Raw genomic sequence first — 27,748 nt, 5'->3', positions numbered from 1 at the left:
AGATAGATAGATAGATAGATAGATAGATAGATAGATAGATAGATAGATAGATAGATAGATAGATAGATAGATAGATAGATAGATAGATAGATAGATAGATGGTGTGAAGATAGGTAGATTATGTGAAATAAAACATGTTTTGACCTTTTTAAAGTTCATAGGGATGATTGTCGTTTAGGACAATTTATTTAATTTAGCCTACATTTATTTTGTTGTTAAATATGAACACATGAAACAAGTACATCTAATCGTGAGAACCAGACAGATATGTTCCACCCAAAAAAAATGCCATAAAGGAACCGCATCAAGTGAGAGCGTCCTTCGCGTTGAAGGCATCCATCGTCTTTAAACGACACTTATCCCACAATAATGCCGTCAACGTATTGTTTAAAGTTCTACACAATAAAATTAGAAGTGAAGGCATAATTACAGGGCAAGAGTAAAGACTGTGTCGAGAAGGAGGGAGACGGAGGAAAGTCCTGCCCTTTCTGAAAGATTTCCTGTTTGACTAGGCGAGCAGAAAGAAGTAAGCGACTCGAGCTCACAGATTCCCTCAGTGACTGTTCACTTCAGCAGCATGAGCCGCTCTCCTTCACTCCGGACCAGACGCTAAAATCACTCCGCTTTCTGGTCAAACAACGCCAGCCTATTCACGTACACATTAATGCGAGGGTTACGGACAGGATTGCGTTTCTAATGGGTCAATTTCTGCTTTCTCTGCTCTGTTGGGGGACTTTTTTGATATCAACGGTTGTCCTGGATCGGAACGTAGTCGGTGAGTGAAAGTCTTGACATTTCTCGCGCGCTTCTTATCTTGGCAGGTAGGCTATATTCACGTGTAAATGTGTGTTTTTGTGCAAGAGGAGACCCATGTTTTTATCATCCACTGGGACTCGTGAGATCATAGAGCAGCGTTTGTTTCTTGACTGCTTACTTTTAAAAGCATGCAACAGGTGAACGCATTCAGTGAACGCCAACTTCAGCGTTGTTTTTTCCTGTGCAGTTTTCAGGAGTTACGTAAGATGCAGCAAATTGCTCAGGTGTTTCAATGTGACATCAGTCCCACAAAATGCAGGTTTATTGTCTTGTGCTGGCTAAACTTTGCACGTCTGTCCTTTACTTGGGCAGAGCTGTCATTGTGTTTGTAAAACCGTTATCTTTGTAGATAGATATATTATGTAGGCCTTTGTGTGTATGCAATGTGTAAGTTGTACCCCATGAAATGGCAAAAAATTATATCAAATAGTAATACTATGGTGCTTTGATATAAACCATAGTGCTGAATGATTGCCATATTTGTGTACAACAAATAGACTTCATAAAGTATAGGATATTGGCAGGATATTGACATTCCCTTTAAATATGACAAGGTCAGAACTATATCCTTTGTCATCCCAAACTAGTTTAAGATGACCTTAATGCTCATTTATAGCAATGGAAGGAAAGGAAACACACAAAATAACTATTATGAATGTTCAAAAAAACCCATAGTGTCATGGTACATGAAACATTGTAGTATTATGAAATCACTGTGGTACTTTTTTGGCACTTTTGAAATGATGCACATTATGTCTCTTGTAGCTTTGAAATGCAAGGGAATCAGTCACTATTCCTCTAATCGCCTGCATGACATTTTAACATGTTAATGCATCAGACTGTTTCTGTTGTTATTCCCTTAAACGTGTGTGTGTGTGTGTGTGTGTGTGTGTGTGTGTGTGTGTGTGTGTGTGTGTGTGTGTGTGTGTGTGTGTGTGTGTGTGTGTGTGTGTGTGTGTGTGTGTGTGTGTGTGTGTGTGTGTGCGCGCAAGAGAACGCCCTTATGAGCTGACAGCTGAAAAACATTACGAGTTTGTGTTTTCAGTTGTAGTGGAAGTGTTTGACAGTGCGCTCGAGACGTCTTTCCATTTCACCCAGCCCCGCATCCTTCCTCCCATTGGTATAAATTGTTTATCTCTTTCTGTCCTGTCATTAATTTCAGCCTCTGTGATTACAGGTTACTTTAGACACTAATTACACTCACTGAACTCCTCCCCACCTCACGCCTGTGATTATACAGCAGGATATGTTTGTCACAGCGCTGGCATATGCTGCGTTTGGTGGAGGAACAGAGATATTTCTTACAGAAATCATATTTTCCAGATGTCCGGCTACATCTTTGCCACTTCCTGTTTCCAGCCTTGCTTGGCTGCATGTAGTTCTGCACACTTCGCTGCTGAAACACACTAGCACTGTGTGCTGCATTTGAGCCACATGCAGGAGTTTTGCCCTGCTTGTTTTAGGCGTTACATATAGCATCAGACAGCCACATATGTAGGTTCGACACCTTCCTATTTGTGTCTTTACTTAGAATGTTACTCTTATTTCTCACCTACACAGGTCATTTTAAGTTCATCCAGTCTTGCATCATGCACATCAACAACAAGAATGCATGAGTTTGAGTCACTCTCCCCTCAAATTTTAAAGTACAATTAATTCGAAATAAGACTTGTTCAAATCTTTAATTCACATTATTGCGAGAACTATGGGCAGATTGCATTTCTAATGGAGCAATATTGTCTTTCTCTGCTTTTTTGGGGGACTTTTTTGATATCTATAGTTGTCCTAGATCGTCGGTGAGTGCATGTCTTGACTTCTCTCGTGCTCCTTAACCTGCAGGTATATTCACCTGTAAATGTGTGTTTTTGTGCAAGAGGAGACCCATGTTTTTATCATCCACTGGGACTCGTGAGATCATAGAGCAGCGTTTGTTTGTTTCTTGCTTACTTTTAGAAGCGTGCAACGGGTGACCGATTCAGTGAACACTAACTTCAGCGTTGTTTTTTCCTGTGCATTTTTCAGGAGTTGCGTAAGAAGCAGCAAATTGCTCAGGTGTTTCAATGTGACATCAGTCCCACAAAATGCAGGTTTATTGTCTTGTGCTGGCTAAACTTTGCACGTCGGTCCTGCAGAGGTGTCATTGTGTTTGTAAAACCGTCATCTTAGTGCATGTTTCATTATTATCTATATATTGAAGTTCACGTCATAGTCATAGACAGACAGATAGATAGATAGAGATAGATAGAGATACAGTGTGTGTGTATGTGTGGGGGTGGATATTGGCATTGCCTTAAAATATGACATGATGTCAGAACTATGTCCTTTTATATCAAACTAGTTTAATATGACATTAATGCTAATTTATAGTAATTGAAGGAAACGCATAAAAAACATATTAGTAGTACCATGGTGTATGACCTTAAAAAACATTACAGTATTATGAAATCATGCTACTAGTACAGCAGTAGTACTTTGAGCCACGTGCACAAGTTTTGCATTGCTTGTTAGGCATTGTGAATAATAGCCTACAAGACACCCACATATGCAGGTGACACTTGCCTTCCTGTAGGTAGGCCTATCTTCATTTATCATAAAACGATTCATTCATTAATATAAAAAGTAACAAACTCATACACATTTTGTTGTTGTTGAGTCACTTTATCCTCAAGTTTTAAAGTGCAAGTAACTGTGTTCAGATTGACCAAAATTTTAGAGTTTGTTTTAATTGCTTTGAAATACAAATACAAATCTTTAAAATAAAGTTGACTTCTATATCTCTCTCTAGACACCATTTTAGGGGCCCAAATGAGCCAGAGCCTGTTCTGCTTATCTAGAGCTGTACACTGCTTATCGTAATGTTCAGTACTTTAAATGACATTTGAAAAAAGACCTGTTCAAATCTGATAGAGAACCGTTTAAACTGCCAAACTAGTGCAAGTGATTTCCCTTTGGCCCTCTGGACAAGAATCACATATTTTGAAGGGGAAAAAAATCCCCCAGAATCAGATTTCATAATTTCGCCTATGTTATGAATACTGTCCAAAGAAAATAGTGTGAGGTAATGGCTCTGCAGTATATGATGTTATCCAGTCAGACCGAGCAGTAGATAAAGAGTCAGTGAGCAGTGCTTACGGAGTAAAAAAGCTCCTTTGTGGGCCCTTGAAGGCATGCGAGACTCAGGCTAGTGGATGAAGGTTGTGAGTCCGAGATTGTGTTTACCGAAGCCTCTCCGGGCCTCTACGCCGAGAACTCAAAAATAGCTATCTCGGGATGAGAAGAGGAGTCACATAACCCCAAAATGGCTGCATCTGATTTGACCATATTTGTCTTTGTATCCTCGTGGCCGACACAATCCCCTCTTGGCTCGCTCCAATGAACTAAAGACTAAAAGGGCACATAGTCCTGCTTATCTGCCCGGCTCTAAAGGCAAAGCTAAAGCAGCCAAAAATGACAGTGGATGGATCATAAGATAAAATGGTATCATACGTTTTTAATTTGCAGTCAAGCCAAACCTATAATGCCACAATACAGTGCCTATAAACAACATTTAATATAATAGAAACATACTTTACAATCTATTTTCAGCCATAATTTGAACATGCAACACTCATTGCTTAGTTATGGGCTTGTTAGTGTTGCAAAGGGGAGTTTGTGTAGTTATTGTTTGGATGATTCTTCAGTATAAGTGTCTTGGCTGTTATTCTAGCTGTGGAAGGAAAGCCACACATCTGTGCTTCCTTCCTTGGTCAGGTCACCTGTTCCGTCCTTTCCAGAAGAGCAGCGGAGATAGATTGAGGAGCGAGAGCTGAGTTAAGGGAAAATGATGGTCCGAGATTGTTGCTCTACAATATTGTCATACTATCCTCTTATCAGAAACTATCCCCATTATTGAGACCTGAACATGAGGGATAAGTGCTGGTGGACTGATTTGCAAGTGACTCCGGATTACATTTTAATAAATGTGTTTTTACAAACACATAAGGCCATATATACGGGTAGCATCCTAAATACATATGAAATGGATATCTTTAGCTGAGTCTTGAAGGTACACAAATTGTAAGGGATGGTGAATTCCATAATACAGTCGGATGCTTTCTGGCAGAATAAATGACATTGACAAACAAAATGTTAAATACTAAAATAAATACTGTGAATAGGCATCACAATGCTAAAGATTACATTTAATGGTGTTATTAAACTCTTTAAGTGACTGTTGGGTGATGATAAGGGTGGTCTAAATGTAAAAAAGGGGGGGAAATGAGAATGCACAATTAAATGTACAATATTAGCCAGTATGATACAAAAAATACTGATATATTGTGCACACCTAATTTAAATACCGTGTGAATCAGTGTTATTTTATTATTATTTATATATTTTTGAAGCTTTAATTTTATATGCAGTTTTCAGTTTATTATTAAAGTTTTAGTCATTTTATTATCCACTTGTCATTTTTAGGGTCTTTTTTTTTTTTTTTTTCTTAAAGTCTCTGTTTAGCATTATTTTAATTTCAGTTTAATTCTAGTAATTTTAGTAATTCAACTAATATTTCAGTTAGTTGCAAAGGCAACATTTTATATTTTCATTTAAATGTATAATTGTTTTGATCTATTTTTTATGTTTTATTTTATTTCAATTCATAAAAACACATTTTAATGTTTTTCATAACACTGCTGTGAATGTACGTTTATTTAACTGTTCATTTCCAAATGTTTTCTCCACTGAACCCGCTTTAATTGTATTTAGAACAGTACTGCGCTGTTTTACTTAGTTTGCTGTATGATTAATGTGTTTAAATATCAGTTGGGCTTTGCAGTATGGCTTGCTTCTATGTCTTTCATTGTGTTTGAATGACCAGTGCCCCTTTAAGTCCCAGAGAGCCACGGTGGCCTTTTATCACAGGAAAGTCTAGGAGGTGTGTGGTACTCCAAAGAGCAGCTAAACTAACAGATTACGTAATACAGTTTAACGACTTCTTATGGATTGGCCAAACACAGACATGCTGCAATTGAGAAACCATACACACTTAGAAATGACTCATACAACACCAAACTAGTAACCCCTTGCGTGTTCTTGAATTTACCTTTTGGGTCTTAAAGATCTACAGTCTAACCCAGTGGCAGAAGCATAACTTTTCCACTGATCTGAGATCTTGATGTCGGCCTTTACTCAGAGACAGTAGTTCGACGCCATTTGGTCTCATGTGCTAGTGTTTGCTTGATCGCATCAGTGCATTTTTATCCGATTTTCAGGAACCTGACAAGACTGGAGATGAAAGTAGGTTCAAACAGGGCATTGAAAAGCAGATAAAAAAGAGCAGCATGTATATCTGATAACAGAAAATCCAGCATTTCATCTTTCACTTTTTTTCTAGTCACTTAGGACACTATTCAAGGGCAGTAGATGCAGTATTGACTACAGATTTTGCACATCTCTAGACTTCTTAATTTGATCAGATACTGTGGTTGAATGTTGGTGAGGTTGACAACTTTATCTAGTTTGGCATTTTTATGTAACACCCGTGTCTACATCAGACGTGATGTCTGCAAAAATCCATTTGTTCTTCGTGTCAGAAGTGCTTGCCTTGAAGTACGTCAGAAATAGACAGGGTCAGCAGTTTACTGTTGGAGATTTGTCGTGTCTTGTCGCTCTACAACCAGTGTAGACCGCATCACTGATTATAATGTGTTATTTGCTTTTGTCCCGCCGCTCGCGTGACTGGTGTTGACACGGTGTAATGCCTGTGGCTCAAAAAGCATAAGCATTGCATTTTAAGATGATGTTAAAAAGTCAAACTTTTAAAAAACAGGTTGCATATTATGTCAACACCCCCTGAAAAACATGTCCAATTCATTATATAGGGTTTCCTAGTCGTAAAATGTCATTTTGCACATAAATAAATAGTCCAAAAAAGAAAGTAAAATGGGTGATGATCTTGTTTCTGTTTTATCCTAGATGGGATGCATCCTTTACATAATCAATTTCGGCTTCCTCAACTGTGTAAGTTCTGTGACGAGGAGGAATCGTATTGCAACGGCAACGGCACCTGTGAAAGCAACTGCACCATCACGTCCATCTGTCCCCACCCTGATGAGATCTGTGTGGCTATCTGGTACGTCACTGTCAAAGCCATGTTTTTTATCAAGTGTGAATCTGCTTTGCACAACAGTCAAAAATCACAACTACATCTTGTTTATAGATTAGCAATATTATTCTAATTTTTTAAAAAAGGGCATGAAATCAAAATTGACCCTTAGTTTATGCCCTTGGTCTCAGTGCATATTGTTTTGAAAACAGTAGTTTCACTACTTCTGAAGCAACGTTTCTTTTCTACTGACATAACCCAGGCCAAATGGCGTGGAAAAACAAAATATTATCCAATAGTCTAATACTTCATAATCCAGTACCAAAAATAATATCAAGTACCTTGTTTTACTCTGAAATATGTGACATTGGAGTTAAATGAGCTGTGAATGCCATTTCATGTTGTCTTTAATTATGGAAACAGTGCAGTTAAAAATAGCAACAAGTCATTGCTGTATCTAAGTGCTTATTATGTTTACTGGTGAAGCAACAAGGGGATATGCAGTTTATATTTTATTGTCAAAGTCAATTAAAAACATAATTTCTTTTTTTTTTGGATTCAGAAACGAACTCTCATTTGATATCATATTCCCTTTAATCGCAGTGTGATTGTATTTGTGTTCTCTTTATGACATCAGGAGGAAGAGCAATGACAACAACACGATTGAGACGTTGTGCCACAATCCCTCTGAACCCCTCTACGGCATCATGGCGGAGAACTACAACAACACCAAGTGTGAAATGAGAAAGAAGACGTCAAACAGAGGCCCTTTCTACATCTGCTTCTGCAACGCTGAAGAGTGCAACGACAAGCTGATGTTCACATTCGGTTAGTTTCCTCTTCATTCCTCCTTTCTAGCTTTGTCTATCCTCCCTTTCTTGTGTCATTGATAGTAGTGGTTCAGGATAGCAGGTGAAAATTGTAGATTCAAACCATTGTGTCCTTGAGAAAGGTTCTTCAGGTTGATCCAGTGGGACTGTCCCAGTAACTCACTTACTAGTTGACAGGCCCAGACGGAATCTGCAGAATCGCATTCTCTCTGTTGATATTATAAGAAGAGCTGTGGAAAAGTGCAGGAATTGATTTAAACATGGTAATTTGTTAAACTGATAGCTACATAGTACGTGACCGCATTATCAATTGAACAATGTTATAGTCAACATGAACAATGTACTTTCGTTGAACATGTTCCTTGTCTTTTATTCCAAAGAAAAATATCTGCTGTCATAATTTTTCATCAAAATCACCATTGCCTCTGAAACAACTTTCCTTTTTCTTTTTTTTTTTGGCTGACCTAAAAATATAATTTTCAATTATTACAAACCGTTTTCCCTCCAAACACTTGTCTCCATTCTGGTAACACCCACTTTTCACAATCCAATCAATTCCTGATGGATCAAATCAAGCCCTGCCCATTTTTTTTTCTTGTTTCATTCTAAAATACAGTAGATTATGGAAATAAAATGGGTGAAAAACACAATTTAGATGCCAAGCACTTGCTATTGTTGTTAACTAAAACAAAAACTATTGAAACATTTTTTTTGTTAATTGAATTAAAGCTGAAATATAATTATATAAATATTAGATGAGAAAAACACTTAATTAGAAATGTTTCATTGGCAAATAACTAAAATAAGTGAAAGTACCAAAATTACTAAAAGTTAAAGAAAAATAGCTAAATGGAAATAAAACAAAAATGACAAAAGCACATAAAATGACTAAAATGAATACTGAAAATATAAAAGTTTGAGCTATTTCAAAATACTAATACATATTAGTATATAAAGAATGCAAAAATAACACTGATGGAAAGGGCGGGAATTTTACTAATGAGGGGATTTCCAATTCTGTGTTAATCTTCAGCGTTCTGTGTTCGCAGATTCCGTGTGGGTATGTGAATCGAACATACCCATGGGGTATGTGTAAGCGAAATTAGATCATTGTGAACTTTTGAAGCTATAATGTGATGTAGCCTACATCACACCTCTGTGAGGTTTTCCATAGACTATAGAAACATTGTATAAATAATGAATTGTTTCAGCTAGGTTTAGTTTTGCTACTGTTACACTTTCTTTCACCACACTAGATAGATAAATAGCATTCAACTGAATTCAATCCCAAACCCCAGCAGAACATAATAACTACAAGCTGAAACGGCCTGCATTAGCATACAATGCTAACTATTTAGCACGGGCACATAACGAGTACCTCGCTCTGGTATGTGAGCTCAGGTTGTCGTAACGTTTTAAAGCAGCTGCATTGTTGCTGGCCAGGCTGTGCTGTCTCAGGCTGACTTTCTATTGGCTTTGGTTGTGTGGACGGCTAAGGATCTCAGACATGTGGTTTCCTGTCTGTGTAACTTGAAGCAGAGACATCACAACCACATGGCAAAACAGCTGTGTGCACTAGGCATGCTCTAAAAGAACCTTTTTTTACCACTATTTGGAAAGTTTATTGCACGTTTTGTACATTTTAAAAAGCCACAATTGCATTTTTATGCGAGCAACATCCACATTGTATGTTTTTATAAAACCTAAAACAGTACACTGGGATTTCTGAGGTGTAGGGGCATCCTGTGGCGAATGTGCTTCTTTTATTTCAGTATGTAAACACCTCTCTTGTAAGCAAATGAAGACAGATGCTATGATGTTATATTGTGGATATAAGTTACAAAAATGCCGTTTGAGCAGGTGTTTAATGCCTGTAGTGTTGACTATGTAGGAGCAGTTTAGGGAGGCTGTAATCCCATCCGGTGAAGGAGGCCTCATTCCCTGCTAGAGTGGGGAAGTATTGCAGGAAGTCCATGTTTACTTATTGGAACGGTTCCATGGCATATTTCTCCAGAAATGCCTGGCATTGTTTTCCCGGACCATAACATTTTTATGACATTAACTGTGGCTGAGAGCCTGCACGTTACAGCGATAAGCTCCCTATTCTGTATTCGACTGGAGACTTCATTATGGCAGCTGCAGGGTGTACACACCGGCTCATAATTACATTCTGCACAGCAGAGCTTTCTCGTATAGCAATTTTACACATATTTTTTTGCTGAATCAAATAAACAGAAACTCACGCTTACAGTACTTTTGGCCTAGTCTGACTTTTTAGGTGGAAAGTACACTGTGAAAACTAAAGGTGCCTCAAATATCAATTTTCTGTACTCGGGAACTACATTTTTTTCTTATATATTTCTATTTAGATTGTTTTAAAGTGCCCCAAAAACCTTTCTTCTTCTTGATGGGTTGGGTTGCCGGAGGACTATCAGTCATCATACATAAACAAACAGATATAAATATTGACTGATGTATTGGTCTATTTAAAGTATATATCCCAGTTGTATTGCAAGATTTTAGTTCCACATTCAGAGCCATTATGGTGTTTGAATGCTGAATATGAATGCTGAATATTTTAATATTTTGAATGAGAACCAGTCTGTCAGCATGAATATGTGATTGTCTTCTAGACAAAACTCCATACAATGAATAGAGGGAAATGGAGAAACTGTGGATTACTGTCATTAGTTTACCAAAGAAATAAAAATTAAATTTTGTAAAGCAGAATATTAGTCCTGTTCCTCAAAATGGAGTTTGTGCAAACATTCCAGTAAGCAAACAGTGAGTGGAAGCACAAACCACGGAAACGGTTAGCACTAGTGGAAGTGAGTTTGTAACATCATGTTTGTTTGGCTCTGAAATGGGATGATGATGAGATATGAAGACAAATTGATGTCACTACTTAAAGCAGACATATTTGCAGCTACTCTCTTCACATCGGTGGCCATTATTGCCTGCTCCAGCAAATGTACATTTGTTTCTAATAAGCAACTCGTAAAGCTTGTCAGGAGCGTTGAACTTTTCATTGTGGTTTGCGCACATGTTTTTCTGTTATTCGACTTGTAAACTTGATTGGCTCAATCGGAAGGAACATGAAGTGAATATGGAACCTTGGAGGCGTCTTGATTTAGAGATCCTGAAAGCCTCTCTTGTGTTTTTTTCACGACATGCAACAGTGTATATACCATCACAGTAGCGCAGTGAACGAGATTCACACTCAACTAGGTAAACTAGGTCATTGCTGGAGTTTAATTTCCTCGGATTTCCTGTTTACATGTGCAGTATTATTTCTGCAACTGTAATGTTACTATAATGCATTACAATTACTAATCCTGTTGTATTTTTTGGAATGCAATAGACATAGGCTATATCATGTTTTAATGTTGCGTATATGTATTCACACAGGAATTACAAATTGTGGCTAACAGTTTATCATATAATGTAATGTTACGTTTTTTTAACTAATCGTCTTTTATTCCTAATAATTTAATCTATTATTAAAAATCTATTATTATTGATTAATATTAATTATTGTCTTTTAAGTCAATACAATTCTTAACATATTCTTTTTAGATTTTGTTTCCGTAGACACAAATTATTTATTTAGTTTTAGTTTAGTTTTTTAATTAGTTTATAATTTGCATATATTTTGTCTTAGCAACCATATATTAAATACAAATAATGAAAAAAATACTAAATAAACACATGTACAGATACATAGAAACATTATATATTTAATAATATATGTTTTATAATATATATAAAATACACGTGTGTGTGTGTGTGTATATATATATATATATATATTATATATAATGTTTGAATGTATATGTACATGTATTTTATACAGTGTATATATATATTATATATATATATAATATATATATATATATATATAATATTTGTACATATAAATACAAACATTATATATGTATTAATGTTTTATTTAATAAATACTTCTTAATTGTTGTGATTGATACATTTGATTTGAAACAGATCAATGTGTGTTACTTGTAATGTTATTCCCAACACTGCTGGTTTCATTACGCAAAATATTCTTTCTTAGATCTTGTGGAAAGCATGCATTATTCATTCCCAGGATGACAATCCAGTCCAATGGCCTGACAGGACAAATAAGTATCAGCATGTGTCTGTGTCTCACTGGAATATTTCCAACCTGACAATATGTTTCTACTCAGTTGATCTTTTATCATAGGTTATTTTGATGGAAAGAAGAACATAAAGGAAAGGAAGAAGAGTGCAAACTGAGGATCAGTCTGTCTGTGTAGACTTTATTTTCAACCCAACCCTGACCTGCACGTATACAGTATATGATGGTTCGCAAACACACCCACGCTCACATGCTGAGGAATCTTGGCCTCCGGTTATAGAGCAGATAGTTAAAAGGTCTGAGTCACCGAGAAAGCCAACGAGAGACCAAGATGGTGTTTGTGTGAGAGAGAGAAAAAATTAAAGTCAGACTTGTTTGCGGTGTGAGCCATGCTATAAAACAAAGCCGTAGTCATAACAAACAAACAGTAACAGGTCTGTCTTTTTCATGTAGAGCATGTTATCAATCTCAGTACTCCACATAAGGACAGGGATCCAAAAGGCAATAACATGTATATGGGAATCCTCACTTTGTATTTGGACATTTTCTAAAGTAAAGCAAGCCAACGATGCCCAGCCAACAAGTGAGAGCAGATCGAAGCTTATTAACAAGAGGGTAGAGAGAATTGGCCTGTCACATCAGTTAACATAAAGGATATGTGAAATGTTATGTTCCGAGATAAATCTTCATAAATCAACAATAAAAGTTCATAAATCTTTAAGTCATGGAAAGTCAGGAAAGTCTTAAGATATTAACCTATAACTTAAAAAAAAGTCAAATGTTTATTAACATTTTTATTGTATTTGATCAAAGTAAAAAAAAAATGACTAAACACTGAAATTGTTTCAATGTTACAAGTTAATATGGGCAACGCAATTACAATATAAAAAATGGTTATTAATATTGATATCTGCTAAAGAGGATGGCAAACAAAAAGTACATTTATTTAATAGATTTGGCAGAAAGTGACTGCATTCAAGCTATACATTTTTTTCAATTCATGCTTTTCCTAGAAATCTAACCCTGACCTTGCCGTTGCTTGCGCCATGCTCTGCTGTTTAAGCAACAGAAAAGCAAAGGTAATGTAAACATAGGCGGAAATAACCAAATCAAATATCCAATATCAACCAATAATGTTATTAAAAAACTCAATATGGTATCGATATATTCTGCGTCCCCTTAAAAGCACAGTATGCCAGTTTTGCCGCCAGAGGTTGCTTATTCAAAACACTAACAAAGGCATGGCGTGAATGAGCGTGGAATCATGGGAGTTGTCGTCTTCACCTCAACAGCCGATGGAAAGCAATCCGACGGGACTCATGTTAATGGATGAGCGAATGTATTAAAGTTGTATTAACGTTACTGTGGTGTGAAGCAGGGCGGGCCGATAGCATTGGGAGGGGAACGAGGTCGGTGGAGTGAATGCGAATGAGAGACACCTGCGCAACACACCGGTGTCTTTGGGGTTTCCTTGGTTTCTACAGATATACAACTGGAAATCTCGGGTCACTGACAGGCGACACAATAACACTTGCACTGGTTAAAATTGCGGATTACTCTGGATTTAAACGTTGGAAACATTTGGGATAATGCAAGTACACTAGTCAATAAAATATACAACATTGTTCGAGTTGTTCTTGGATATTTTAATCCAAAAAAATTACATATTGTGCCTTTAATTAATTATTGCATGTATGAGCAATGGTAATAGTGGTGCTTGTTAATGCACTAATAAGAAACATGTCCACCCCCCCACCCCCCCATGAGAAGCAATTAAATTTTAATAGATTAGCTTGTGAGTCAGAAGCTTTGGAAAGTGTAATCCACTTGATTCTTGTTAAGGCTTTGGCACAGATGTACAGTGATGCGTTTAACAGTAGAGCCTGCAGAAAAGTGCCTCTTATTAGCTGATAATGTCATGGACCGCAGCCGTGTGGCTGGCATCCCGTTTAATGTGGCTGGAAAAAGCGCTGTGATTTCATGCATGTTTATTTTGGTTGTTTGGCTGGAGAAGAGGTTTCTGCTGCTGTTTGTGAAGGGTTGAGTGTTCCCTCTGCACCACACGTCTATGCTTTATGTATGTGTTTGCTGGCTGTTCTGTCTGCCAAACGCTTTGGCATTTATTGACGTTTTCCCTCTTCCAGTGTCGTGTATCCTTTTCTGTTCTTTTTATGTCTGTGTCTCAATGATAAGGCGTGTCTGTGTGTTTGATGGAAGAATGCAGACAGACGAAACACTGACTCCACTCTCTGCCCACGTAGTTGGCAGGTCTCACTTTGTCTCTGGATTGAACCTGCAGCGCTAGGGCTTCTAAGCCAATCCTGAGGTTGGCAGGCACACATCGTAGCAGGGTAAACTTTCCCTTGAAAGATGCAGTCACTGAACAGACTCCCACTGTGCGAGCTTCACTCGTGCTTCCTGGTGTGGCAGAAAAAACTGCTTACAAACTGAGTTAATGATTAGGAGTTCAGTCAAACTAGCGAGATGGTTTTAGCGGATACTTGAAATAGCGTCATTTAAAGGAGTCATTTAACAATTAACTTTGCTCAAGGACACAATGGTGTTACAAAGCATTACTACCTCTTACTAACATTATATTTGTCTTTTTTTTTATAAATGCAACATGACGCATTGAGATTTTATTGAACTCCTAATCTAAATTATGTGTATATTTTGTAATTTAATTCATCAAGATAATTAGTCCTATAATAAATAAAAAAAATTGTTTTTTTACTAAATTAACTGTTAATTAATTTCATTTAAAAAAATATTTGTAAAATTAATGTTATTTATTTATTTACTTATTTTTTTATGAATAACTGTTCCTAGTAATACTATATTGTTTAGCCAAGTTGTATTGGATCATTCATTAAATGCAAAATGCGTTTAGCCAATAAATTGTTGTCAGGGCAACTAAAGATTTCTTGTTCAACAAATGATCAATTAGCAACACAAGAAATATTGATTTGTCATTATTTCTTTCTAACATAGTTAATGGTAAAGTCTTGGCCTCTGAAAATAAAATATTTGGAAAGCCAAATATGACATTGTTCAAGCAACTCTTTTAGGATAATTGGAACAACATGGGGAATATTGTTTGTCTTACATGTGTTTTAAGATTCATAGTAAAAAAACTGGGTATCGGACATTCCTGTATAAAGGGTGAACTGTTAACTTTTTACATTCTATTGATTTATAAGATGTGCATAACTACTTTTGATAGTTACATTCATTTGCATTATGTTGTGTAGAGGTAGATGTTGTGACATCATCTGACATAATCTGCTTTCTCTCCAGCTATTGGTCCAGACCCCACAAATAACCAGGTGGTGTTGGTGATCCTGGTCAGTTTGCTACCCCTCCTGGTTCTGGCTGTGCTGGTCATCGCCTCCTTCTACTGGTATCGCATGTACCGTCGCCGCAAACTCGATGAGTGGGAGACCAAGAAGCCGTCCAAACGCAAGGGCCCCAAAGGCCCGCTGGACTGTAGTGATGCCTGCGCCATCATGATGGACGATGACCGCTCGGACAGCAGCTCCACGCACGCCAATAACCTCAACCACAACACGGATCCTCTGCCCATTGAGCTGGACCTTCAGGTAGGCAAGGGCCGATTTGCTGAGGTGTACAAAGCCAAACTAAGACAAAGCCCCTCGGAACAGTTCGAGACGGTGGCGGTGAAGATCTTCCCCTACGAAGAGTACGCATCCTGGAAGAACGAAAAGGACATCTTCTCGGACATCGATCTGAAGCACGAGAACATTCTACACTTCCTGACTGCCGAGGAGAGGAAGGTGGAGAAACAGTACTGGCTGATCACCGCCTATTACCCACGCGGGAACCTGCAGGAGTACCTCACGCGCCACCTCATCAGCTGGGAGGATCTGCGACTGCTGGGGGCCTCCATGGCCCGGGGTGTGGCTCATTTGCATAGTGACCACACAACCTGCGGGAGGCCCAAAGTGCCCATCGTCCACCGAGATCTGAAGAGCTCTAACATCCTGGTGAAGAATGACCTCACTTGTTGCCTCTGTGACTTTGGGCTTGGCCTCCGTCTGGACAACTCGCTCTCAGTGGATGACTTAGCCAACAGTGGACAGGTATATGCAATATTTCATATGGTGCATTCTGTCTATATTGATGATATACGCTTCTGTTGAAGCCATCAGGCATCGTAATTTCAACTTAAAGGGATAGTTCACCCAAAAAGGAAAATTCTTTCATTTACTCGCCCTCAAGTTGTTCCAAACCTGTATGAATTTCTTTCTTCTGCTGAACACAAAAGAATATATTTTGAATAGGGCTGCATTATGTATCGTTTGCATGATGAATCAGGTGATTCGCTAATTATTTGCACGTGTTTTTTTAGTCCTGTCAGTTCAAACATTCAAACAAGTTTAAGCGCAAGAAGACATGAAAGAGAGCTCGGGGTCTGTTATCGGTGCGCGCGCAGAGCCCTGCAGACAGCACGTGGACTCCGAATTATGTTCTTTCTCATCTTTTTGTGCTTAACCGGACACATTCATGCAAAATTATGTCACAATGCCCATCTCGCCGAGTATCCTCGTAATCACAGTCGCTTATGTCTTAAATGAACGCAAACAATTGAGAAAGAAAACGGATGCCCTAATTTAAAGAATGTTTGTAACCAAACAGTTGATGTTTTTTTTTTTCCATACTATGGAAGTCAATGGGGCTCATAAACTGTTTGGTGACCCATATTCTTTCAAATATATTTTTGTGTTCAGCAGAAGAAAGAAATTCACACAGGTTTGGAACAACTTGAGGGTGAGTAAATTATGAAAATGTAATTTTTGAGTGAATTATCCCCTTAAGATCCACCAATTCGTGAACAAACGAAAGAGAGAGAGAGAGAGAGAGAGAGAGAGAGATCAGCAATAAAAGAGATCAGCAGAAATATCGTCCACTCGCATGAACTGCGTAATAAAGAATAAAATAATAAAAAATACATTTATTTAATATCTTATTTATTTTTGCAATAAATTAAAAACATATTGTTTTTATTCTGACAACAAATGACTATACATCAATGGTTTTATATTATAGCATTTTTTTATATTTTTTACTTTTAAAAAAAATATATATTATAGCGTTTTTTATTTATTTAAGTCCGTTGCATTGTTTTATGGGATTGTAATCCCTTCATAAAAAACGTATTTTCCTAATTTTACCATATTCCATCACCTGAAGCAGTGTAACTTATATTTTATCAAACACAATGCAGCACACGACAGCTCAGATTCACATGCTTTTATAGTTTTGTAAGTGCCAGGTAAAGCTGCCATGTTCTATACCTAAAACTGTGCAGATTTACAGTGGCAGGGACGTCATGTCATAACTGTCTGGGAAAGTCCCCTCGGGCATTTCACCGTGTGCAGATGTGCATGTGTGTATACGTGTGCGCTCTTTGTTAAAACTGTCTGCTTCGATTTATGATTCACAGGCTAAAAATGAAAAGACAAAAGGCTCTGAGTGAATCAGTAATGAACGAGCTAACAGTCGCCCGACTCTCAATACCCAGAGTGCTTTGATGTAAGCCAACAATCTGCTAATCCCAGACAGTGACCCTAAACTCATTCAAAGGCAGTTTAGACTTCAGTGCTGAGGTTGCGTTTAATTTATCACGTTTTAGGTTTGTTGGTTCATCGGTGTGACCTTATGTACCTCTAAATTGAACTCGAGTAATAAAGTGAGGTGTGCATGTTTTAAAGATAAAGAAATAAAAAAAAGATCCCCTCAAAATAGTTAACCGAACAAAAGCAATGAACAATTAGATAAATGTATTATCTGAATGACGATATGGAAGGAGTGAGTGAACTTCTCATATAGATCAATGTTAATAAGGTAACACTTTATAATAAGGTCTCATTTATTAACAATAGTTACAGTAATGCATTAACTACTGTAACATGAACTAACAATGAGCAATACATTTGTCAGTGTTTATTCATTCTTGTTAATCAATAATCCAGTTGTGCATTGTTAGTTCACAGTGCTGAATGTTAGCAAATACATTATTGTAATAATTCTAATTATTGCTTTTAAAAGTGCTGTGTTATCATGTCATTGATAGAAATACAATATCAAATTATTTCCAGTTCAATAAGTATGTTATGTATCTGATTCTCAGGTGGGTACAGCCCGGTACATGGCTCCAGAAGTGCTGGAATCAAGGATCAACCTTGAGAACATCGAGTCATTCAAGCAAACCGATGTCTACTCCATGGCCCTGGTACTGTGGGAGATCACGTCCAGGTGTAATGCCATCGGAGGTGAGTACACAACCATCTTCAAGATCTCCCTTGGAAACATAGCTGTTATTTTGGCATTTCCCAAATCAATATGGTTAGTAAACTTGAGACAATGCTATTCTATTTCTATTGTGGCTGTAATTGTCCCTCAAGGAGAACAGGGATGAAAATAAGCTTGTCTTTTTATCTGATTCTGTCAGTGGCATGTAGTTGTTGTTTTTTTCTACCATCATTGGGCTATTGTTTCTGTACACTCACTGCATGGAAAGCCCACTGCGGTCCACACTGTGTTTTGAGCGATTTGCAGCTTCCTGTTATCGGAGGAGTCGCTCTTTAACAAGAGCTGAGGTGGTTCTGCGTACTCACTCTGTTTGGGGAATGTAAGGAATGTGTGAAATGTCAAGTGCTTCCTAAGAACTTTCCCTTTTTTGGTCAGGTGGGAAGATTCTTGGCACACCCAGATATAGGCGTTATGCCCTCATATATGTATTAAATACAACAGCAGCATTTTAAAATAGTTAATATAAACATGAATGTATATGGAAATGTAAGAAGAAAGGATTTTGTTGTTGTGATCAGGGTTTTTCCTGCATTTAAATTTTTTTCAGTGGCTGCCCTGTGAAATTATATAAATGTATATTCATCTCTTTCTTTTTTTGTTTTTGGCTAAGTGCTAACTGCTTTTGCATTTGAAATGCCCAGGATGGATGAAGTCTACTGGATTTTAATTCCAACTCTAGTTCTATCATATTCGAGGGAAAATGGCTTTTATTGCCTTCAGTTAATTTGACATTTTCTTATATGGCAATAATCAGACAGGATTCTTTAATTTGGGGTAATATTTATTGGAGCTTTTCTGTGATTTTAATCCCATCTGAATGGGGCTTAGTCATTTAAAGGTGTGGTTGAGTATGATTTCTCTTTTCTAACTTTAGTTAGTGTGTAATGTTGCAGTTTGAGCATAAACAACATCTGCAAAGTTACAACGCTCAAAGTTCAAAGCAAAAGAAGATATTTGCTTTTAAAGAAAAGGACTACACCAAAGGCTGGTAGGGACTATACGACATTCCTCCCGGGTTAGTGACATCACCAACCCTAAAATGTAAACCCCGGCGACACGCAGTCCATGTTGAGAAGAGGAAAAGTTGTTGTATAAGAGTACACTTGTGATTCAGCTCAAACCTTAGCATCCATCTTTATATGCAATAGATAGTCACTCTGCATCTCACAACAGTTCCTATACGAGTGATTTATAGATTACCATGACAGAATATGCTAATTGAAGATAGTTAACTCCACATCAGCAACATAAATTCATCAACTAACCATTCAGAGACGTCCTGTTGCATTCTACATGTTGTCACTTCTTCTTGAGTCTCTCCATCTTTGTCTGACTCATTTTAGTGTGTCTGCGTGAGGTAATCACAGCTGCTAACACACACCTCTTGAAACCCCGGCCTCTGCAGCAGCTCATTTGCATTTAAAGGGCCAGGCACAAAACGGTGCGTTTTTTGCAAACCCTCAAAAAGTGACAACTTTAACATGCTATATATATATATATATAAAAAAATTGTACGTATTTTGTGCTAAAACGTCACACACACACTCTGGGGACATAAGAGATTTATTTTACATTTTGTGAAAATGGCATTTTACCACCCCTTTAAGAGTCTGATGGAAGAGAACGGTAACTATTACGAAATGGGAAACAAATTAAAATTAAAACGGTGTTGATTTAAAAAAGATATTTTTTTTGTGTTTTGGTGTAAAGAAAAGTGATAAGTCTCTTTTGCTTTATTTTTTATCACAAATTAAGTAAATACACTAGCTACCGTTTAACATTTTGGGATATTATTTTTATTTTTTTTAAGGCGAGACACGGCAGGCAAAAAACATCGTTTTTTTTTCACTGGTCAATTTTGAGATTTTGGGCTATTTGTCTTCAATAACATGTTTTCTTTCAGACTTGTGGTGAAAAAAAGTCCAAAATACACATTTAGGTCTTTATTTTACTACACTTTGTCTATTTGCGTCAGTAGATTTCTCTGAAATTCAACAAAAGTTGCCGTTCTAAATCAACGCGCTGCTCCGCGATCTCTGTGTTCTTCCTTTAATCACGCACATGTCTGGAAAGCTCTCTCTCTTCTGTACAATGCTGTCGGATCCAAATATGGTCATTTCCTTTTAATCAGTAACCAATCGTGAAAGTAAAATGGGCATTTAACCCTAAAAGCGAAATCTCATTGGCTGATGTCAATTTCTGACAACCTGATTGGTTCAGAAGCATCACGTGACGCGCTCTGACACTCAGATGTGTGTTTTTGACTGTTTTTCTGCTCAGTTAAAGGCCATAAATGCTGTGTTTATAAGTTTTGATGAGATTTAGGTCGTTTGTATTGTTGTTGCTAATGATTTGATAAGATATTGTGTCAGTAAATAGTTGTTTCCACTAAAAAAGTATGATTTTTTTACATTACAAATCTTTAAATGCCTTTTTCTCAAAATGACTTTTCTCTCATACTCCAAGTCCGAAATCTCCTCTTCAGTAGCACCTATACACACCAAACTTTCCAGTCTTGTACCTAGTTATATTATGAAGACAATTACAGAGGGATTTGTAAATATATTATTCCTAGCCTGATTTATATAACATTTTATTCCAAAAAACATGGCGAAAATACATTTTTTAAGGCTATTGACAGTATATTCTGTTTTACAGGATAACAAAAGTAGATATCCATAAATCCCTCTGTAATTTTTTCCCCATCTAATATGTGAACACAATGAAAAAAGAATTTTGAACCTGGCTTTATCCAATTCTGAGATTTCGTTTTTTTAAATATAGACAAATTAGCGCATATTTAATTAGATAATGCCTAATTTGCATATTTAAACAATAAATTACAGAAAACTTGTAATACATTTTTTTCTCATCTTAATGTAGGTAATCAACTGGGAAAGTTTCATGGTGATATCTGCTAGTTACAAATATTTCCCTATTCACCTGTAGTGTCTCGCCTTAAACAAATTAAGTTTTATTCTGCAGAGATGCATTAAATAAATCAAAATTATGGTAAATATAGTTTAGTTATCTAAATTAATGGTAAACAAAAGATGTATATTTCAAATAAATGCTGAGCTTTTGAAATTTCTATTCATAAAAAAACCCTAAAAAAATGTATCGCAGATTCCAGTATTAAGCAGCACAAATGATTTCATCACTGATAATAAGAAATGTTTCTTGAGCACCAAATTAGTATATTCGAATGATTTCTGAAGGTCATGTGACACTGAAGACAGTAACGATGCTGAAAATTCAGCTTTGCTTCAAAGGAATAAATTCCAATCTCAAAGATATTACATTTCTATATCAAATATAGACAACAGTTCTTTTAAATTGTAAAAATATTTCACAATGTTACTGTATTTTTTATCAATATAATTGACCAAAAAAAGAGACCTAAAAACATTTAAAGAATCTTACCGAAACCCAAACTTTTAACAGTACTAGTCAACATAAATGAATACCTTTTGTTAAACTTCTTAGTCATTTTGCTTCCAATGTAAATCTATCTTGTTTTTGAGCATGTTTAGATATTTTACTGGAAACAAGAAAAGAATATTGAGAAAGTAATTTTATGGATTTTTTGTAGAATTTGACTGTCGACTGTGTCGAGTTCAGAAGGATCATCATTTACTCACCCTCAAGTTGTTCCAAACCTGAATGAATTTCTTTCTTCTGCTGAACACAAAAGAAGATCTTTTGAAGAATATGGGTAACCAAACAGTTGATGGGCCCCATTGACACCATAGTATTTGTTCCCATATATGGAAGTCAATGGGGCCCATCAACTGTTTGGTTACCCATATTCTTCAAAAGATCTTCTTTTGTGTTCAGCAGAAGAAAGATACATTGAGGTTTGGAACAACTTGAGTGTGAGTAAATGATGACAGAATTTTTCTTTTGGGGGGAACTATCCCTTTGTATCAGCTCTGGGAATATGAGTGACATGTATGAGTGTATTTGCATGTGTATATTGTTTCTCACACTGTCCCTGTGCCTGTAGAGTTGTGTTACCCACATGCCCCGGCATGCCCTCTCTGTGGTTGACAGGGGTTGCAGGAGTCCTCATGTCATGCTGCTTGAAGCTTATCTGAAGAGCTGGAGGTGTTTTCAGCCAGACAGACTGTCTCATTCCAGCCTGTGCTGAGGGGGGTAGAGACAGACATCCCAGGGTCTGTCTCTCGAAGCCCTTGCTGTTTTTTATTTTGCTTCTGTTACCACGTTTTGCTGAATGCAGTGTTAAAACCTGGGATCTCCTGCATAAAGGGGGAAAATAACCGTTTTTGGGACATAAGACTGCAGAAAGTCAATGTGTGGGTGATGGTGAAATGGAAAGCTGTGGCCGCGTTGTTCTGCTTCTGCGGCTCAGTGTGTATGCTAGTAAGTCCTGAATTAGCACGGGGTGCGGCCTGGTCTAGAGTAGTACTGCAAACTTGAGACACTGCCAGTCAAGGAGAACTCCCTCCCTTCCGCAGAGAAAGAGAGGAAAACAACAAGTAAATGGAGGACAGCAGCTGGCTAGCAGGTGGCAGAACCCCATGCAGGGTGGCCATCCATCAGTACAGGTCTCAGATTCACCGCCTCCACGCCTCCGACTGACTCAAGCTTCTTCACAGACACGCAGAAGAGTCAAGGGTGTTGTGTGCTCATGATCCACCCTAAAACTGGCTGACTGAAGCCTGAAAAAATCCTCCGGGAACATCGCTCTCTAAACAACTCTTAAATAGGTCAAAGTCTTTAAGCAGGAATCTTACCTCCTGTCTGCCCCGATCGACTGTCTAACTGTTTTATTTAATGAAAATAAGGCCTCTTTTTAGTTTTCTAAACTGTCAGTGTATAAAAACTTGCATATATATATATACTCTATATAGTGTAATTTCCATTATTCCATGGAATTAAACAACAATGTTAATTTCACAGTTGATGCATTTTAATTTCACAGAATGATAATCAGAATTACTGTTTGTTTTGAAATTATATTTACCTTAAGGAATTTGTCCATATATTTTTCAACATCACATCTCAAATTTATCAAGCTGCTCTTCAATGACTCTCTATGTCTTGGACAAAAAGCTAAAGTAAATAATAAAGGCATGATTAAAAGTTTCCAAGAAAGTCTTACTGTGTGGCCTTATAATATAAGAAAAAGAAAAAAGCTTTTAATACAAATCAGGCCCTGGGACATAAAAGCGCTCAAGAATGAAGAAACACCCTTAAACTGTTTTTTTCCCCTTCTTTTTCTTGCACTCTTTCCCAGACTCGGATAGGCAGGTCTGTGGAGGTAGCAGACGGTTAATCTAAAGGGGAAACTGTAGTACTAAAAGCGTTTCCCTGGATAGCGCTAGCTGGGCCCTGGGTGGGAAGCCTCAGCCGGCAGGACATCTGTTCCCAAAACCACGGCATTCCTCATATAGCGAGTGCATTTGTGGAGCCTGGCCTCTTGAGCAAAGCAAAACGTATTGAAAAAGAGACCGAGACCAAAAAAAAAGAAAGACCTTAATTTTGCAGAAAGCCTCATCTACAGATTGCATGCATGCTAAATACCGATTTTGTCCGTTTTACCACCGCCCGGTCAGAGCCACACGCAAGGCGCAGAGGACAGCAGAAATGGCACCGCAGGGGTGGGAGTATTTTGTTTAAGAGCTGAAACAGGGGAAGTCCACTTGTCAAAAACAGGATGCGTTCGCTTGTGGAGTCAGCTTCTCCGCAGGGTCCCAATCGCAGTCCTCCACTTCCTGTCCCAGGCTGCATGCTGGCCTAGCCCCTTCCTGTGGGCCCAAAATGCTGGGCAAGAACCACAGAGCACGCTCTCCAATCAAGGGCAAGCCGCTCCAAAGTAAACGTGCTCATCAACCGTCATTTGCCGTAATGGATTTTATATTGGCCAAGAAGAGGACAATAGCCGCTGTTTTATGGGAGGTTTTGGTGTTTCTTGCAGATTTTTAGCACCCCATGTTTATCTATAGCTGGCTCTGGTCAAGTACTTGGCTATGGAGGCTGAAGACAGATATATGATTGGGCCTCTGCAGCTGGGAGTTTCACAAGGTCTGGAAATGTGTTTTTTGAGCTCGCTGGCACAGTCCAGTGATTAGCCTCGTATTTCACCAATTTGTTTTCATGAAGAAAACAAATGACCCACAAAATCAGCATTGTTAATTGTTGGAATTCTGATGGAGCAACTGATTTTGTTTCATTTTTCTCTAGTTGGCGCATTTACAGTTTAGGTTTTTCAGTACTGGATAGAATAACCGGATGCATGGGACACGCTTTTCCACCCTCCATCGGGGCTTGCTTCCAACCTCAGTACTTCTCACGACCTAACTTCTTCTGAAATGCTCTCCGACTGATAATCTGATTGTCTTGTGTGTTTCTTCACAGAGGTTAAGGATTACGAACCTCCATTTGGCTCTAAAGTCCGAGAGCACCCCTGTGTGGAGAGCATGAAAGACAATGTGCTACGAGACCGGGGCAGGCCAGAGATCCCCAACAGCTGGATGAAACACCAGGTAAAAGAGCATAGGGTTGTATTTTGAGCAATGAACATGGTAAGAGACAGCATATTAGCCCAGAGACAATAACTTTTTTGAGAGGTTTTGGAAGGCGTACAATTGTCCTGTGAAAAATAGCTTTTAGTTTTAGTAATTTCGACTCGAAAGAATGAAATAAATACTTTTATTCAGCAAGGATGCATTGAATTGATCAAAAGATACAGTAAAGACATTTATAATGTTACAGAACATTTCTTTTGAACTTGTTCTTTTTAACCTTCTATTATTCAATTCTGTGAAAAAAAACTGTTTCTATGAAAATATTGTGCAGTACAACTGTTTTCAACATTGATAAGAAGAAATGGGCAACAAATCAGTATATTAGAATGATTTCTAAAGCATCATGTGACGCTGAAGACTGGAGTAATGATGCTGAAAATTCAGCTTTGCCATCAAATTATTATATCACATTTTAAAATGTATTTAAGTAGAAAATATTTATTTTAAATTCTAATAATATTTCACAATGTTACTGTTTTTAGTTTATTTTTGATCAAATAAATGCATCCTTGATGAGTATAAGAAACATAAAAAAAATACTGACCCCCAAACTAAATTACCCAAAATTTTGTTAGATTTTTCTGAAAACAAGGCTTATATTATCTCATTTTGCTTTCCACTTTAATGAGTCTTGGTTGTTTAGATATTTTTACCTGAAAAAAATACTGAGTAAGGGGCAATTCACACAGAATGTGGTTTTCCATTCCACTGCGCTAAACTTCCATTGTTTTTCAATGTAAACGCATTGATGGACGTGTTTGACCGTTGCACTCGCGTCTTGTGCTTGACGTGACATTCTAAAAATGCGCGCTCAAGTTAAAATACGTTCAACTTAAATTTAAAAAAAAAAAAGCATCTCTAGACCTTTTGTTTTTCTTTTCCCCGCTTCACTGACGTGTCTCACATTTTTAACCGCAAAAACGTGTTCTGTGGGAACTGTCCCCTAACTTTTGAATGGTAGTGTATAAAGTGGGATTTAAATAGAAAAAACACCAGGGACGTAGAGTTTAGTTCCCAAGTCGAACCAAAACATGTTAATTAGCTCAACTACTATAGCTAGAGTTGATTAGATGAGTAATATTAGTTATAGTTTAGTTAAAGTTTTGTATATGACTTGACAAAATATTGATTTAATTTAAAGGGCATTTTCATCAAAAGACAAAAACTAACCAAAATAAAACACTGTTTTTAGGCAAATACATTCACAAACAATAACATTTGTGTTTTGTCTCCAGGGAGTGGCTACAGTCTGCGCCACCATCAACGAGTGCTGGGACCACGATCCCGAGGCCCGACTCACGGCACAGTGTGTGGCCGAGCGCTTCAACGACATGGACGATGACCTAGACAAGTTGTCCACCTGCAGCAGCTCCGAGGAGAAGATTCCTGAAGATTGCTCTGTGAGCGTGAGCGATGACAAATGAGAGAAACTCTCTCTCTCTCTCTCTCTGTCTGCAAAAACTGAATGTTTGGATCCTTCCAATGAGATGGAGTGGAAGAATATGGCCTTTTCATTAAGCTTTGTTTCATAGCCAAAGATTTCATGCACTTTATCAGATTATGCATAGCTCACACTGAGGAAGGTCAGGCTACCGCGCGAGAGGAGCTGGACAGACGCTGGTTTTCTCCTCTGACAGCTGACCAAGAGCCAAATGTAATCAGGAAAATGTTTTGCCTCGACATTAAAGATTCATAGGAGATTGTAAGACTTTTTTACAGATCATTTCAGGATTTTCTGGATTTATGGAAGAATGTGTTGGGTGTGAGATTTGTGTTTGTGTGCATGAGTGTGTTAGAACACTAGCGTGTGTGTTTGGTATGTTTGGTGCTTTTACCGAGAAGTTTATTGTGCTTATCAGCCAAAGAAAAAAGTATGTTGTAAATACTGCTTTTCAACATAAAAAACCCTACACTATTGAGAGAGCCAAAAAAGGGAAGAATATGCTGCACGTAGGGCTGGGCGGTATATCGTGTTTGTGCGATACATCAATATATTTTTATAAACTATATAGGATGAGGCAATACTGTTTATATCTATTTACAGTATTGTGATATTATGGGCGCATCTGAAATTTATGGAACTAAGCTTTAGGAGCTTTCCATTTTTACTCTCCTCCCTGTTTTGTTGCATTCGGAGATTGACTACTTTTGACTGACAAAATTCCTGCCACCGGAGACACTAACTGATAAAGTGAGTCGTACAAAACCTTTCTTTTTAGTAAACTTTGTGTACCACAAACAATGCATTAAATGCTCAAGTCCATGTGTAGAGCCCCTAGTGATACTTCAAGCTCAGTTTTATGTTGTGTCAAGCCGCCTTAGTGTTTTAAAAACAGCGAAGAAAGTTGAACTCGGGTAGATAAACTAAAAGAGCCTAGATTCAATTTTGGCAACAGTTACTCTTTAATGCATTTGATGTGTTTTATTCTCCATCTGTAAATGTTAGAAGGTCATGCATTGTGCTGTCAGGAGTGGACAAGCCTGATGCAAGCTAGTCTCCACTAAACTTCACAGACTTCAGTGACCGAGCGCTGCCGTGCGCCTAACAGACCAAAATACAGAGATATATATACACTATATCGTCATTCAGCCAAAAAATACAGATATGATTTTTTTGGACATATCGCCCAGCCCTACACATACCAAAAAAAATGTGTTAAACGAACAGTATTTTGAAATCACAAAATGCCTCGTATGTTCACATATCCTGGATATTGAATTGTGCCTCTCTTTTACTACTTTTTATGTAATATATTGTAAATCTTTGATGATTAAAATACATTTATGTACAGTATTGACACTAAAAATGGGTCACATTTTTTTCATTTTGTTTTAATACAGCCTGTTCATTGTGTAGTATTCTTTGAATTATTAGTTGGATCTATTAGGTCCACTGTCAGCCTGGGAAATTTGTAACCTTTCATTTGGGTGATGATTGACAGCCAAATACCTGTATAATGCCGCTGGTTACAACAATGTTTTCAGTTAGTCTTAATAAACATTCCACTAACCGGTTTTC

At 37.5% G+C, this 27,748-nt stretch overlaps 1 protein-coding gene across 1 annotated transcript; it reads left to right on the top strand.

Annotated features, from left to right (window-relative positions):
• The first annotated feature begins 287 nt into the window (after positions 1–287).
• On the top strand, positions 288–27,748 carry tgfbr2b (transforming growth factor beta receptor 2b). Its single transcript, XM_079625307.1, has 7 exons — positions 288–775; positions 6,772–6,928; positions 7,539–7,729; positions 15,143–15,945; positions 17,997–18,138; positions 24,560–24,687; positions 25,965–27,748. The coding sequence occupies exons 1-7, from the start codon at positions 697–699 to the stop codon at positions 26,151–26,153; spliced, it is 1,689 nt and encodes a 562-aa protein (XP_079481433.1). The 5' UTR covers positions 288–696; the 3' UTR covers positions 26,154–27,748.

This window comes from Phoxinus phoxinus (assembly GCF_949152265.1).
Source record: "Phoxinus phoxinus genome assembly, chromosome: 10".
NCBI lineage: Eukaryota > Metazoa > Chordata > Actinopteri > Cypriniformes > Leuciscidae > Phoxinus > Phoxinus phoxinus.
Note: the sequence above shows the minus strand (reverse complement) of the source record. Positions and strands in the feature narration are given on the sequence as shown.

What these genes read in the sequence shown, in the direction of transcription:
- tgfbr2b (XM_079625307.1), top strand. Translation starts at nt 697, where the DNA reads ATGGGTCAATTTCTGCTTTCTCTGCTCTGTTGGGGGACTTTTTTGATA. An exon ending in GAGATCTGTGTGGCTATCTG is followed by an intron (nt 6,929 to 7,538) that starts GTACGTCACTGT and finishes TTATGACATCAG; the next exon opens with GAGGAAGAGCAATGACAACA. An exon ending in CAAGCTGATGTTCACATTCG is followed by an intron (nt 7,730 to 15,142) that starts GTTAGTTTCCTC and finishes CTTTCTCTCCAG; the next exon opens with CTATTGGTCCAGACCCCACA.